The sequence below is a fragment of the Vidua chalybeata genome, chromosome 9 (assembly GCF_026979565.1).
Source record: "Vidua chalybeata isolate OUT-0048 chromosome 9, bVidCha1 merged haplotype, whole genome shotgun sequence".
NCBI lineage: Eukaryota > Metazoa > Chordata > Aves > Passeriformes > Viduidae > Vidua > Vidua chalybeata.
The window spans coordinates 9,386,534-9,401,680 of NC_071538.1; the positions used below are offsets into that span (position 1 = coordinate 9,386,534).

The 15,147-nt window shown below is 40.7% G+C and overlaps 1 protein-coding gene across 1 annotated transcript in view; it reads left to right on the top strand.

Annotated features, from left to right (window-relative positions):
- The window catches only part of USP24 (ubiquitin specific peptidase 24), a 61,603-nt gene extending 48,910 nt beyond the window's left edge, over positions 1-12,693 (top strand). The window contains exons 52-67 of the mRNA XM_053950350.1: positions 765-860; positions 1,513-1,616; positions 1,700-1,813; positions 2,551-2,647; positions 2,875-2,991; positions 3,629-3,721; positions 4,020-4,125; positions 4,991-5,112; positions 5,532-5,645; positions 5,902-5,967; positions 6,238-6,304; positions 8,277-8,355; positions 8,937-9,012; positions 9,739-9,825; positions 10,296-10,406; positions 10,549-12,693. Coding sequence (XP_053806325.1) covers positions 765-860; positions 1,513-1,616; positions 1,700-1,813; positions 2,551-2,647; positions 2,875-2,991; positions 3,629-3,721; positions 4,020-4,125; positions 4,991-5,112; positions 5,532-5,645; positions 5,902-5,967; positions 6,238-6,304; positions 8,277-8,355; positions 8,937-9,012; positions 9,739-9,825; positions 10,296-10,406; positions 10,549-10,611 — 1,512 coding nt within the window. The 3' untranslated portion in view covers positions 10,612-12,693. The remainder of the gene's footprint in view (positions 1-764; positions 861-1,512; positions 1,617-1,699; positions 1,814-2,550; positions 2,648-2,874; positions 2,992-3,628; positions 3,722-4,019; positions 4,126-4,990; positions 5,113-5,531; positions 5,646-5,901; positions 5,968-6,237; positions 6,305-8,276; positions 8,356-8,936; positions 9,013-9,738; positions 9,826-10,295; positions 10,407-10,548) is intronic.
- Positions 12,694-15,147: the final 2,454 nt, after the last annotated feature.

Genomic DNA, 15,147 nt, shown 5'->3' on the forward strand with positions numbered 1-15,147 from the left:
CAGCAGTCAGCATACAGGCAGGGAGAGACAACAGCAGAGAAGGTGCTTCATTACACTCGAGGAGTAATGGAGATGATGGCAAATTACAGTGATCCTCAAATTCTTGAGTTCACAAGAATGTAGAAAGAGGAGGAGCAGTGAAGAGAGCCTGCATCACACACACAGGGAGAATAAATTCTGCAGGCTGTGTCTGGCCCTCCACATGGGCTGTTTCAGGGCATTAACAGCCACTTTGGGCATTTGTGGATCTGGGATTGTCTTATTACAATGAACAGAGCTCGGCTCAAATTTATTGAGAGTCTTTCAGCAAAATCTCATTTGAAAAAGGAAGGGCTTGGCATTTAAATACCTTATTGTGGCTGCAGCTTGTAATTACACCAGGACTCCTTGCTCTCTGCATCTAAATTTCTTAGGCAAGCCTTTTGGTTTGAGGGGTGTTCTCTTGGCTTGTTTATTAAAAACAAGTGAAAAATAGAACTTATCTGCAATTTCTTCCTTTTCTCCCTTAATGGCCAAATTATTAAATCCCTCATCTGTTGTTTTGTAATGTCTTTGAAAGTAAATCACTGGTTTTATACCAGATCTTCTAAATCATACATCAGTATGTATTTTTCCCTCTGCTGAAATAGTGAGTCAAAAGAAAACAGAGTAAGTTTGACACTGATTTTTAAACACCACACATTTACATAAAAGATGAAGTTGTAGTTAGAGAAGTGTATTTTGACAACATTTTAATTTTTTTTTGCCTTCTTTTACTTTTATAGATGGTGAGAGATGAAAACTTGAAATTTATGAAGAACAGAGATGTATACAGTAGTGACTACTTCAGTTTTGTTCTGTCATTGGCTTCCCTGAATGCTGTAAGTACCTGGATTTTAATCTTAGAATGTTCAAAGCATATTGGGTAAAATGGCCATGGAAAATATTTGGGTCAAACCAGGAAAACTGTAAGAAAAGAGTTGACATGATTTTGCTTTTCCAGACAAGCTATTCTTTGCCTCCAGTAATTTTGGATGCTGATGGTAACATCTGCCTCAGAGCAAACTTCAGCCTCCTTTTCTAGTACTGGGAGAAACATCATTTTGCCCCAGTAAAATGTATTTAATAAACCATACCTTTAATAATGATGCAAACTGAGCCTCTAGAGGGATAGAAATCCCTCTCCATATGGAAGGTCCAAAAGTTGGTGTTAATTACTTCAAAGTTGATAGAGCTTAATTGGTTATAGTTTCTTAATTAAGTTTTTCTAAATGGAGTCATAAACAAAGAGCATTTATTAAATTTTTGAAATCCACAGATCTAGTTGGCCTTAAAGTAAGTTTGCTCCTGTTTTAGCATATTTATTAAGTAGCAAAGTCAGCACTGGAGACTGACTTAGCACAGAAAAATGTAGTGGTTCTTTTTTTCCAAGTGAAGCAAATCACTTGAATAGAACATGTTGATGTATTTAAGAGACAGCATGTGTGCTGCAGGCCTCCTTCTGCTGTGGAGTAAATTTGATATTTCTTTCAGACTAAGGTAAAGCATCCCTATTATCCCTGCATGGCAAAGGTGAGCTTACAGCTGGCAGTCCAGTTCCTCTTCCAAACCTATCTCCGAACCAAGAAGAAACTCAGGTATGCACACAAGAAACATGGTTTTGTTTTGGGAGGTGTTTTTTCCTCCTGGACTACTGATAGCTGTCCCTGTTTTGTTGAAGGGCTGATACAGAAGAGTGGATTGCCACCATAGATGCACTGCTCTCCAAAAGCATTGATGCTTGCCAGTGGCTGGTGGAGTATTTCGTTGGGCCAGAGGGCCGGGAGCTTGTAAAGTAAGTCCTGGTATTTCTGTCTGAGGTGTTTTGTGTCTCAAGTGTGGATAAAGCTTCCTCAGAGCATGATCTGGCCTGTACTGATGTATTCCCAAAGAGTTGACTGTGCACATTCTTTAAGCAGACACTTTAGATAATGACTTGGAGTTTTATTTCTAGTATTTTCTCTGTGCAGCTTTCTGAGAATGTTGAAAATTAAATTAGATAATGCAATGTGCATGGAGGAGGATGCAGGTGATGAATTCAGTGAAGAGACTTGGAATGTGCTTAAGTTTGTGTGGTCAGCACTACAAGTGGTGGGAAAGGAGAATATGGTGAAAGTGTTGGGGTAAGTTAAATACTTACCTGACGAGGATCACAGATGGACTGGAAAGATGTTCTTGGTAAGCTAAGGATCAGCTGATAGGTGCTTTGAAAACAAATTATTGGAGATCTGACATGCTGAAAGAAGTGTGTCAGTGTAAAGAAAATGTTATCTTTTAATTTGCATTGAAAAACAACATTTTATAAGAGCTTTTAGAGCTTTTTTTTTTTTAATTAATAAATATATTGATAGGGATATTACAGGCCTTACTACAAACAGGAATGTATGAATGTAAGTTAAAACCCACAAAATTACAATACAAAATGTATGTGGACTGTTAAAACAATAAACACTAAACACCACATTTAATCACAGCAGCTGTGTGTGCATGTTGATTCCAGTTCTCCTTGCAGCTTCACCTTTTATCTTCCAGGACTTTCCTCCTGGAATGCAGCGTGAGGGAGGTGCGAGTTGCTGTGGCCACTATCCTTGAAAAAACCCTCGACAGTGCCTTGCTTTATCAGGAGAAGGTCAGTGAGTGTCACCTCCTCTCCAGACATCCCCTTGCTTGGCTCTCCCTGGTGGCTCTTGCTCTGTTTGCTGTGTGAGCTGATCCTGCCTGCAGCTCTTCATTTCTGGAATAGGTTAATGCTCATCTCTTCCTGCCCAGGAGGTATTTGAAACACTTTGGGTTTTTAAGCAGTAGACAGCTCTTTACATTCAAAATCTTTTTTTTTTTTTTTTTTTTTCCCCACAGTTAAAAACTCTACATCAGTTACTGGAGGTGCTACTTGCTCTATTGGATAAAGATGTACCTGAAAACTGTAAAAACTGTGCTCAGTACTTTTTGCTATTCAATAACTTTGTACAGAAGGTAAGAAAGCATTGTTTTCTCATGACTATTTAAATTTTAAAAGACATTAATAAAGCATCTAGTGATCTTTATTCATAGAAGAGTTTGCAGCACAGTGAAACTCAAACATTTTATTAGGAGTAAACAGGTTTGTTTTGTTTTTTAAATAAATGGTTTTGAATAATGGATTAGGATAAAATCACACAAAAATATACCAGCAAAGTATAGCAATGGAAGATGTCATTTCCAGCATCTGAATATTGGTTGTCTGTTTTGAAGGGTTATGTGGCGTTGTTCTTAAAAAAAAACCAATTATATATATGTATATATATTAAAAAATCAAGCATTCAGGGTTTCTATTCCATGGGGAGCAGAATAACTGACTGAATTTACTGTTTCTATTTCTCTATTCTTTTTGCCTTCTTTTTTTTCTTGTAAGACATTTATTGTGCATCTGCTGATTCTGCTCTGGTTTGTGTCATGTGCTGTGTGGAATGAGACAGCTCTTTAGCAGTTTATCTTATTGATCTGTGTTGGGATACTATGGGGAGTTTAGAGTGGAAAATGCAGGTTTTAGCCTGTGCATTTACTTTTGTTCTCTTGAGCACTAATTCTTCACCTGCACAGGAAGGTAATTTGTTGGTTTTTGTCTTCACAGCAGGGAATAAGGGCTAGCAGTCTTCTCCTCAGACACTCTGCCCTGAGGCACATGGTCAACTTTCTCCTTGGCCCCAACCGGCAGAGCAATCAGGTACAGGGGATCCCCACGTTTTTTATGATGTTTAAATTATGAATAAATACTTTTCATATGGTAGAATAGACAAATCCTTCAATTATTCTATAAACATTGTGCAAATGTGAGCCCACCTATGTGTAGTTAGTGTGGAAATAACTGTTTTGACAGAAGTGAGCATGATGGTTTTGATAATAATAAAATTTTTACCCACTCCAAAGTATTAGACCATGGTGGTGGACTGTAAGAACATTATTTTGGCTTAACAAAGTTGATTAAATAAGCCAAAGTTAATTAAATCTGTCTTTGACTCAAGCAGAACCGCAGGTGGAGTTCAGCACAGGCACGTGAGTTTGGATATCTTCACAACACTGTAGCACTGCTTGTCTTGCACTCTGATGTCTCCTCACAAAGAAATGTTGGTAAGAATTGTGGTTTTGTCTTTTAGTGACTTGGCATTCCAGTTACATTGATTGGGAGTAACTTAATATTAGTGAGGAAAATACAGCAATTTTGAATTTAAGGCAAAAATTGTTAATACAAGTTCGATTACTTCTGATTTTGCTGTAAATGTATTGAGAGGCTGTGACAAACAGATAGTATTTTGGGAGGGATGAAAATCTTGATGCTAACAGTTTTATACCTTCTTCCCTTCTCCATGTGCCTAAAAGGTCTTTCCTCATGTGAGTGAATTGACCCATGTTGTTGGCTGAACAGACTCACAGGCAATATTTTGTTTAGACTTGTACTGTCTTTTGCTAATCTAAAGGGGAGTATTTAGACTAACCTACTGAATAACAAACAATTAAACACTCTCCTAGTTACCTCTTACAAGAGGCAGAAATATCCAAATAAAGATAATAAAGGAATAAGTTAAAGTCTTTCGTTTCCTGAAGGAGGAATTTGATGTTGTCTTTTAAAAGAATATCCTAATTTATGTCTGAGGTCAAAAGCAGTCAAAAATCAGAAGGTAACAGGAGAATTATAAATATTCTGGATATGATGAATGTGCAAGAGTGATTGGGAGTAAAACTAAAGCTCAAAGTACTGATAGTCTGTGGACATTTTGCTTTGACCTTCCTGCAGTTCTTTTGTCTGCTGTCACTAAAATAAGTGACACTTCAGTGTGCAAGAGATCTGTTACTTGGAGTAGTAGCATCCAAACTATAAACTAGTTGAGATGAGTGTCATGAGGGATTTCATGGTGCCAAATGAGCAGCAGTGTCTTCAAAGTGTGTTAGAACAAACTAATCTATGAGTGGATTGTTTTTGTATTTGCTGTTATAGCTCCTGGTCTCTTTAAGCAGCGTCCACCTCTCAGCATCACCGCTTCAGGGCCGCTTCTGGTGCTCCATGAAGAAGTGGAAGCCTTGCTATTCCTGTCTGAGGGAAAACCCTACTTAATGGAGGTATCTGTTCTAAATTCTGCCCTGCTTGAACCTAAAAACTTACCTGATGTAGTCCTTTGACAAATCCTTTCTGAATATCCAAAAACAGTGGTTATTTTGAGCCTAAACAAGAAGGCACCTTTAGTTTCTTGACCACTTCATATTCTAGTATATCCCTAAGCTTTGGGGCCTGGTTTTATGCACGTTTAGCAAGGGCCTATGCAGCTTTTTACCATGTCAAATGGAGGTGCTACCTTGAGTTGATCTGACTCAATGGATGATGCTTGACCCTTGGAGGTGAGCATCAGGAGCTGAGGAAGTGCAGTGTGGGCAGGGGTTCAGCCTCCTGGGCCATGCAGGCACCTGGGAAGGACAAACATTGTGTTACAGACTGATTTTCTGGAAGGCAGCCGTGTGTGAAGGGTGTGCTCTGCCCACAGGTGATGCACGCGCTGCGGGAGCTCACGGGGTCGCTGTCGGTGCTCATCGAGATGGTGGTGTACTGCTGCTTCTGCAACGAGCACTTCTCCTTCACTGTGCTGCACTTCATCAAGGTACACACCAAACCAGGACAAGCCTGTCCCATAAGTGTTCTCACAGGCTTTGGTCATCCCGTGTCTTGTGCGTTATAACAGCGCCGCAGAACCATCAGTGCAGATTGTTGGATTTGGAGGGGCTGTTGGGGTTTAGGTTTTCTTAGGCCTTCACTGTTTAAATTATTAAATTTTCAAAAATCTGTAAAGCTGTTTTGAAATTCTTTGCTTTATCAGCATATTTTGCTATCATAGTAACTTTGTTTCTTACACACAGACTCAACTGGAAACTGCTCCGCCTCATGAACTGAAAAACATATTCCAGTTACTCCATGAGATCCTGGTAGGTGAAGGGTAAAACTTGTACAGGATACATTTTTTATTGGTGTGTAAGGAAAAAAGTTGGGGCTGCATTGGTTATTTCAACATCCACACATATTTTAATCCTTCAATTTGAAGTTTTATTACTTCCTAAATTTCTGTCTTGATAATCCAGTGATACATGAAACTCAGTCGTACTTGTTTTGCGTGTGGGGGTGGGTAAAACCATTCAATAGAACAGATACAGCATCTCACACAACTTACCTATGTTGATATTTTTCTTTCCTAACAGGTTATTGAAGACCCATTGCAAGTAGAGCGCATCAAATTTGCCTTTGAAACTGAAAATGGATTAATAGGCAAGTAAGCCAGTGGGTGAACACTCCTGTACCCTGATGGTGGTGGTAGTGGTTCACTCCATCTGCTGGTTCCTAACCCTCCTAAATTGTTCTACTTCTCAGGGTAAAAAACTTGACACATTTGATTTAGCCACTGTCACTCCATAAATGTATTAAAAAATCCAAAATAAGTATTGGATTGTTACAGTGACAGCAAACTAGAAAGGAATTGAACTGAGAAAGAAAGCCAACTTATTTAAATAAGGGGCAGATCAGAGTGTATGTGTAATGGAGAGAGAGAAAAGTACCTTTGATTACCATAACAGAGGAACTGTTTGAATCCTGAAACCTTAAAATTAATTTTTATTTCCTACATATCTCAAGAAACTGCCAGTCTTTTTGTTTTGTCAGCATCCTAATTGCCATAAAAAGACACTGGTTCAGCCCAGCAGGCTGCTTGCCCTGCTGACTGCAGTAGTGCCTCACAGTGGGACAGGTGGCTCCCACCTGTTGCTGCTCATACAAAGTCTTGTCCCTCCATTAGATACAAAACTTTACTGAAGTGAACTTACTGAAGCATTCAGAAGCAACAGAAAAAAAAAAAAAAACAGAAGTAATAAGATAGAAGTTATATAAGGAAATAATTTATTTCATGTGCATCAGGAGAAGCGGCTTTGTTGTGTAAATGAAATGTGGGGTTGCACAGAGAGCCCCTCTGATGGGTTAGTGCAGCTTGAGCAGCTCCTTCATGCCTGTTTGGGTGAGGAGCTGCTTCAAATTGTGGCTTTCACCTTCAGTTGTTTTGGATTCTGATTTAGTGAGAAAGAGTATTTAGCTTTGTTCTTCATTTCTCTCATCACTACTCCCCTGTTTAGTAGCTTCCATGCATGGCTGATGGCAGAGAAGGAAATATGCATCAGTGTAGGAGAATAGCTAAGTGATTATTTTAATTTCTGGATAAATTGGTCCCAGTTGGACCAATTCTGTGCTGTAACTTGGGCAATACATGACCTTTTTTCCTCTGCAGAGGAGAAGTGCAAGTGTTCAATTGGATTTTTATATTGAAGGCTTTGAGAACTGCCCTGAGGTTTAGGAGTGAAAGTTGTAGTTTTTCCTTGAAGTTTCCTCACAACGGCATTGAGCAGCATCCCTCACATTGACTGGTTTTAATCCAGGAAAGGGAAATCAGCACATAATAGGTTTTGGTAGTCCTTAATAGGATGTTTGTGCATAATTTGTAGTACAGCAGTGCTGTAATTTTTATCATTGCTCTGCTTCAACAGTATTAAAACTGGCGATTTGCAGTTCCCAAACAATTTTTGCCAGCTTTGGAGGTTTCACTACAGTGTTCTTTGCTGACTGCTATGGACAGAGCAACTTTTGAGTGGCAAATCTAATTGGGGCAGCTCCGTGGAAATCTTTGTGCTTCTCCTCAGTCAAAAAATTTTGTTAAAGAAGTGGGAATTCATGGTATAGAAAACGTGCTGGTAGGAATGGCCTGAGGTTTTGCCTGAGTCTCCCATGGAACAGTTTCATGGCTGTTGAGTTCTGCTATGCTTGTTTATGTGAAGAAGCTTTAAACGTTCCTCTGGCTTTGCAAACTTTGATCCAGGTGGAAGCTGGTGATCTGGTTCATTTATGGGGGTTTCAGACTATTTTTTTTCCTTCAGACAAATGTAACCATAGTGATTATCTAACATAGAATGGATTATAGGGGAAGAATAACTGCATTAGGGCTGTTTAAAATTCAGGTACTGCATTTGAAAGATCAAAGAGAAAATGCAGCAGTTCTATTTTTAATCCAGTAGAGTTGTGGAAGTACTCAAGACTACCAGCACTTACAGCAGTGTGTTTAACACAAATACTCATGCTTACATCTGTAGAAACAAAATCTATTCCCTAACTTAAAATTTTAGCTTCATCTTTGTTTCCAGACTGGCTGGTACGTGGAAATCTGGATTGTGGTTTCTAATCCATGTGTTTCTCCCCACAGCCTTGATGCACCACAGCAACCACGTGGACAGCAGCCGTTGCTACCAGTGTGTCAAGTTCCTGGTTACTCTGGCTCAGAAGTGAGTAATGAAGGTTTCAGGGTTTAACCTCATCCCTGCCTTAGGTCCCTCTGTGACTATTATAAAACCTACTACTCCTGTTTTTGATCAGTTTTATCCTTTGTTACTGGTGCAAGGTCTTGGTAGTACACGTGCCAGTATGAAGTGAAATCTTTACTGGTTGGTACCTGAAGGGATTTCTCAGGTAACAAATGGTAATTGCTGTTTATAAAGAAAAAGGCCATTCTGCACAGCAGGAGTCTGACATTAACACCAGATAAACATAGGGAAACTGTTCCAGATTTTTGAAATATTATGAGTCCTAAATTCTCTTTGTTTAGAACTTGGCATATGTCCAGATAAAGCATAATTCTGCAATACATGAACCTGTGGGGTAGACTGCTTTGAGTAAATTTTACTAGGCATTATTGCTCTTGCTAATACAGTTATCAACAGGGCTGTAGAGTTTAAGTCAGTTTGCAGTGATAACAGAGCACACAGAGGGCAGCAGTGCAAAGAGAGAGGAGACTTTGTATATTTTTTTTTTTGTGTTGGCCAGAATGCCTTCTTCCTGACTAATGAATATAATTTCAATTCCCAAGGTGCCCTACTGCAAAAGATTACTTCAAGGAGAATTCACACCACTGGAGTTGGGCTGTGCAGTGGCTACAGAAAAAGGTAATTTGGCTGTAACAGGGAAATTGTCACTTTTTTACAGCAATAATCATGGATGGATAATCTCCATCCTCTGCATGGCTCTCTGAGATGGCTCTAAAGACAAAACACTTCAATTTTTACAAGGACTACTTGGATACAGCTAATTGATGCAATGCCAGAACTTCAGTAGCCCCCCACATGTTTCAGGCATAAATGCATTTACAGTGAATAAAACCAAGTGTGAATGGTTGCAGTGATTATTCTTTGCTATGTGGGAAGCTTTCAGTGCCACTGTATTCGTGTTGGGAGGTTTCAGCTTTTTTAAAAAAGCAGTTTTCCATTGCCTGTGTGTTGATGCAGGAGAATGTTTAAATGATTGGATTCCTTACAGAATCATCACAGCTTTGCACAAAGCACAGCTGTCGACTGATACAGCTTTTCCTCCCACACATGTAGTGTTTGTTCTTCCCTCTAAACTCAACATAGTTTGGCCAACATATCTTTCATAAATATCCAAGGACACTTTGGAAGCTTGGAGCTCAGCAGAAGTTGGTTGCTGGTTGGCAGCTGAGGGACAGTAACCTTTGTGGCTGCATTTTAAGTGTCTGTGCCCCAGATCTCCAGTTCGCTGCCAGAGGATTCATCAAGCTTGTTCCAGTCTTAGTTCACCACCATCACAAGTGGTTGAGGCTTTACACGAGTAAAAATCAAATGGCAAATTTATGGCTTCCTTGGCTTTTTATGCAGATGTCTGAACATTACTGGGCTCCTCAGAGTAACGTGTCCAATGAAACATCCACTGCAAAAACCTTCCAGCGCACTATTTCAGCACAGGTATGTGTCAGTCCTGGCAGAGGATGTTAAACTTGCTTACTTCTTTTCTTGGAAGCATCTTTGGGTTTGGCAACTTTAGTCACCATCCCTGGAAGTGTTCAAAAAATACGTGGATACAGCACTTGAGGCTGTGGTTTAGTGATGAGCATGGTGGTGGTGCTGGTTTGGCAGTTGGACTTGATGATCTTAAAAGGTCTTTTCCAACCTTAATGATTCTGTGGTATTTCAGTGCACTTCAGGCTGTTTTTCCTTTAGAAGCTCAGCCCCTGTGGTTGTTCCTGGAAAAAAATTACCCCTTGAGTGCTATTAGTGAATACTCACAATTACCTGTGGTGACTCGGCTGTCTCACTATAGCAGCTATTGTTTTAAAACAATAATAATAAAACAATAATCATTCCAAAAAATAATAATTGTGAAATGAAGGGATCACCATGAGTCCTGACACTCTCTTGGACTGTTTGCAACTCAGGACACTCTGGCCTATGCCACAGCCCTGCTGAATGAGAAGGATCAGTCTGGAAGCAGCAATGGGTCAGAAAGCAGCCCTGCCAATGAGAATGGAGAGAGGCACCTGCAGCAGGTAAAATAAGGGCAGATTTACCCCCTGGTGTGTGCCTCTGTGGGGCAGCTGGGTCAGAACCATCACTGACCATACTGTGAACAACTGTGCATCTTACAAAATGACTGTGTCCTTCTCTCCCCATCTCTTGTGTGTTTGAAAGGGCTCAGAGTCTCCTATGATGATCGGGGAGCCTAAAAGTGACCTTGATGATGTTGACCCTTAGAGGAGATCCCTGTGAACACAAGAACCAGCTCAAACATTCAATGCCTGGTCCCTGCTGGAACTGCAGTCGTGTTGCTGATGCCATTGGGAGTCGGGGGAGCAGTGGCTTCACAGGACCAGAGGAGATGCTGGAGGAGGTTGTTTCCCTGAAAGACACAAAGCCACAAAGGCTTCAGATCAACAGATGCTCTAGAAAACTGCATCTTCACCTGCAGTAGCTTGTGACAGTCCAAACACCAAAACCAAGTTTGTCAAGAAGATTTTATCAAATACACAAACGCTAGTGGTTGAATTTTTATGTGAACATTAAATGAGTGAATGTAAAACTGTTGCTTTTCTGTGATGCTGCAAAAAAAAAATTCTTTTGGTTTTTATACAGGAAAAAAAAATAAACAGATTGCCCTTATGTATGGAGGGCAAATTTTTAATCTTTCTGATAATATTGAATAGGAATATTCAAATTTCTGTAAAGATGTGTGATGGCTTACATTTCATTGTAAAATATTAGTTAAAGAATGGGTTTACATAAGGACTTCTGTATTTAATATGTCTCCCTGCTAACTTGTAAAGCTCTTGATGAGAAAGATCAGCAGGATTGCTCTATAAGAAGAGTGATTCCTTACTGAATGATTTGGTAAAGGAGCTGTGGAATGAGTCATCTTTCCCAGTACCCTTCCAAAAACCCTTCAGACAACTGGGAAGGGCAATAAAAGAAAAGCTTTGTTTTCTAGGTATGCAAGCATTTATCATTCAAGGATGTTGGTGAATTTAAAAAAAAAAAGGAAAAAGTTAATGAGTAGTTTAAAAGAAAAAAGCACTTTAAGAAGGAATTCTGTTGCAGTTTTACTCATTAAATTTTTTTAACCTTTGGAGACATATTGAATAAAATGTAGTCTCAGTCATGGATCTGCAATCACTTGCTTATGCTTTGAAATTACTGAGAAAGTTGGTATTGGTTGTATATGATGAATAATTCCTGGAGTGAGCTGGGAACACTGTTGTGCAGATTTTAGAGCAATTTTAACACAGGGAAAGAAAGAATTGGCTTTGTTTGTATTTTCACTTGACCAGGCAACGTTTAAAATATCACAGCTCTTTTAATTTGCTCACAAATAACTGGAAACCAGTTGGGATGATTTGAGCACAGTTTTGTTTTCTATGTCAAGTGCAGTTCAGTGATTTCTGGCTCTGGATTCAAGCTTCTTCTGTGCCAACTAACTTCATCTTTTGTACATTTTGTGTTTGTCACATTTTCTGCACTGCTTTTTGCCTTTATTTATGGATTCTGCCTTACTTTTAAAAAATTATATAAACAAACATGCACAGAAACGGGGGACATCTTAAGGAGTGCCTGGGTACCTCCAGAATAGACAAATTTGCCAAGTTAAAGGCACAACCAGCCAAAAAGTGCCTTTTTTTGTTTCTTTTCACACGCTGCTGCCAAAACACAGAGCAGCAGACAGCTTTTCACTGTTGTGCACTAATATTGAGAGTAACCAGTCATTTCACTGTTGGAAGGAGCCATGGGATGTGATGTCAGCTGTACAGCTTTATAACTTATTGTGGGGTAGGATGGATTGCAGGGGCAGGGGGGACACCGTAGTGAATCTCTCACTTTCCTTTTCCAAACAATGTCTTCACAGACACAGGGCAGAGTTAGCATTTTGTAAATGTTTCTGATGATGTGCTGGGACGTTTTAAATGTGACACCTTTTAAATTAATTTCAAACTAATCATTTCTTACAGACACCCCCTTCCTTCCTTCCTTCCCCCACCCCCAAATGCTTTGGTAATGGGCCATGAATCTTCCCAAGGAGTCAGTACACAGCGGTGATGGTGATGGGAGGAGAAGCTGGTCATGTTCCCATGGGTTGGCACCACTTGTCACTTCAGGTTCCTGTTATTTCCTATGGAAACAACATCCTCGATAGCCTCAGGCCCAGGGAAGCATTGGTGGGAATTGCATCAGGATGGCTCATCACCACTGTATACTTGAAACCAATACAAACTTTTTCACGGTTCTGCTCACGCTTGTACAAAGTCAGTGGTTATAATTTGCAATAAGATGATACTTGGTCACTTATTTTTGTTTCCAGCTGCTGTCATTTGAACCTGCTGAAGATTATTTTTTGGAAAATAGAGTTCGACAAAAAAAAAAAAAAAAAAACAAAAAAACCTAGTTTTTGTGTAAATTGTGATGCATTTATATGTTGTAATTTTTACTGCCAATCTTTTTGGATGAAAATGTTTTTATACAGCTTACAAAATGTTCAGTGAAGAGCAGCCACAGCCTGCCTGTGGGCACTCGGGGAGATATTGTCCAATTAATGCATAGACATTTGGCACTGGAAAAATAGGCAGTCTTGATGAACAGTCTTGGGATTCCTGGTCAATGGAATAAAGTTATTCCTTTCACAGAAAACTAGTGTAATCTTTAGACTGAGCACACGCTGCTACACTCTTGTCTTGTTGATCCTCTTATCCTGACCCTCCTCGGGCCAGCCCTGCAGATGCTGAGCTCCTCAAGGGTGCCCTGGTTGCTATTTTGGCTCCTGTCCAGAGTCAGTGGAAGCAGCTGAGTGGCCCTGGAGCTGCCCTGCTGTGTATCCTTATGCCACATCTGGACCTCTGTGCAGCTTCTCCTGACCTCAGCAGAGTGATTTACCCTGGCCACGCTCACAGTGGCGGATTAGAAAGGATTTTGTGTGTCAGAGCCGAGATTTGTGGGCGAGCTGGGTGTGAATTCATCCTGCCTCCCACGGGCAAGGGCCAGAGAGGTGCACACAGAGCTGGTGTTCCATTACACACTTATTTGGGAACCAGGAGCTGCAGCTGGGGCTGCCAACCCTGCTCTGCCTTTGTTCCCTGCTCTAAGAACAAGGACTTCTACTTTTCCAGCCTGACCCAGCCTCTGCTCTCCCCTGGTGGTCCTGTGAGCATGGACTGGGCATTGCAAACTGCTGCCAGGACTGGGATCAGCATCCCTGGGATCAGCCCTGCTCTCCTGAATGTGAGAGGCTTTTCTGCCTACCCCCGTACAAGGCACAAAGCAAGGGCTAATCTTTTAATATTGTTTCCTTCCACCAGGCTTATGAAGGCTTGAGCTGAGCTGGGGGAGCTCTGTCTGGCTTATCAGGCGTGGAACATGCTCACACCTTGTGCTGGATCCTCCCCTCTCACAGGGAAGGCAGCAGAGCTGAAATCCTGATGTGTGTTTTGAGAGGTGACAGCCCAAAACTGCTGAAAAATCACCCTCAGTGTCAGAGCTGTCCAGGAGCTCTCAGGCTGACATCCCTTTTTCTTTTCTGCCTCTTTGTGCAAAATTCAGGTTCCAGCTAAATGAAATTATGGGTTGTAATTATGTCCATGTTATATAATTACATGTTTAGATTAGGGTTGGGCTTTTGCCAGCTTTAGTTGACAAGTTAGAATTAGTTTCACCCTTTCAAAGTGGTGTTTTGTGCTGGGTTTGTCTTCTATTGCCAATTAAAGCCGGAGCAACAGAGCTGCAGGGGACTTTTGGATTGGGAAAAACACCCAACCCAGCCAAGTCTGACAGGTTAACCTGGAGCTTGTGGTATCAAACTGCATTTTTTTTTCATCTATCCTCAGATAACACCACAAAAATTATACATTGTAGTACCAGGAGGCTGCTAAACACTGAGAGAAAAGTGAGACCCAGCTTTGGTGGCTGCTGGTGCTTCTCAGCCTTTCCCTGCTGTTGGCATCTCTCTGAGCCAAGCTTTGTCTCCTTCCTGCGGCTCCAGCCCTTCCTAAGTGAAGGAACAACAGCAACCCAAGTTCAAGGGCACATTCCCAAAGCTGGATGATGTTTGTTTCCACAACTGGAAGCTTTTCCCCTGCGCCACTGTTGTTAAAACAAACTTCTTGTGTCTTGTGTGTGTGGGGACAACACAGTCCCAGAGCACAACCCAGCTGTGGGCAAGGGTGCCTGTGCTGTCTGTGCCAACTTCCAAAGGTGCCAGTCATCATCCAGGAGCACTTTGGATCCCAGGCAGGGATCAGATGCGACGTGGGGGCCTGGGGCTGCTCACTAACAAAGCAGAATCCCTGCTGGATGGGTTCCCCTTCCCTTTTCCTGTTCCCCATGGGGATGTCCGTGAAGCCAAACAAAGGACCACAAGAGCACAGATCTATGAATTTTATTTTAAAAAGACATTTATAAAATGCTCATTTATAAAACTCCAAGTAAATATTTAAGGTACAAATGTAAAAACTAAGGTGCTTTGAAAGGTTTTTCTTAATTCTGGGGGTTTTTTAAGGAATTACAGCTTCCTACAGTTCTATGTGTTTTGGGAAGACCTGAAACTGTTAACACATAACACCAGCAGATCATTAACTTCGACTCAACAACAAAAGAAGCACTAATGAAGCAGTAACTGACTGTAGCAATGCAGATAAAAATCTAATTAACCAAGCAGGCTGTTTAAACTAAAGCACTTACACTTGACTCAAAAGTAAAGAAATCTCCTAGGAATACGATTAGGCAATTAAAAAACTGCCCAAAAATGGCTAA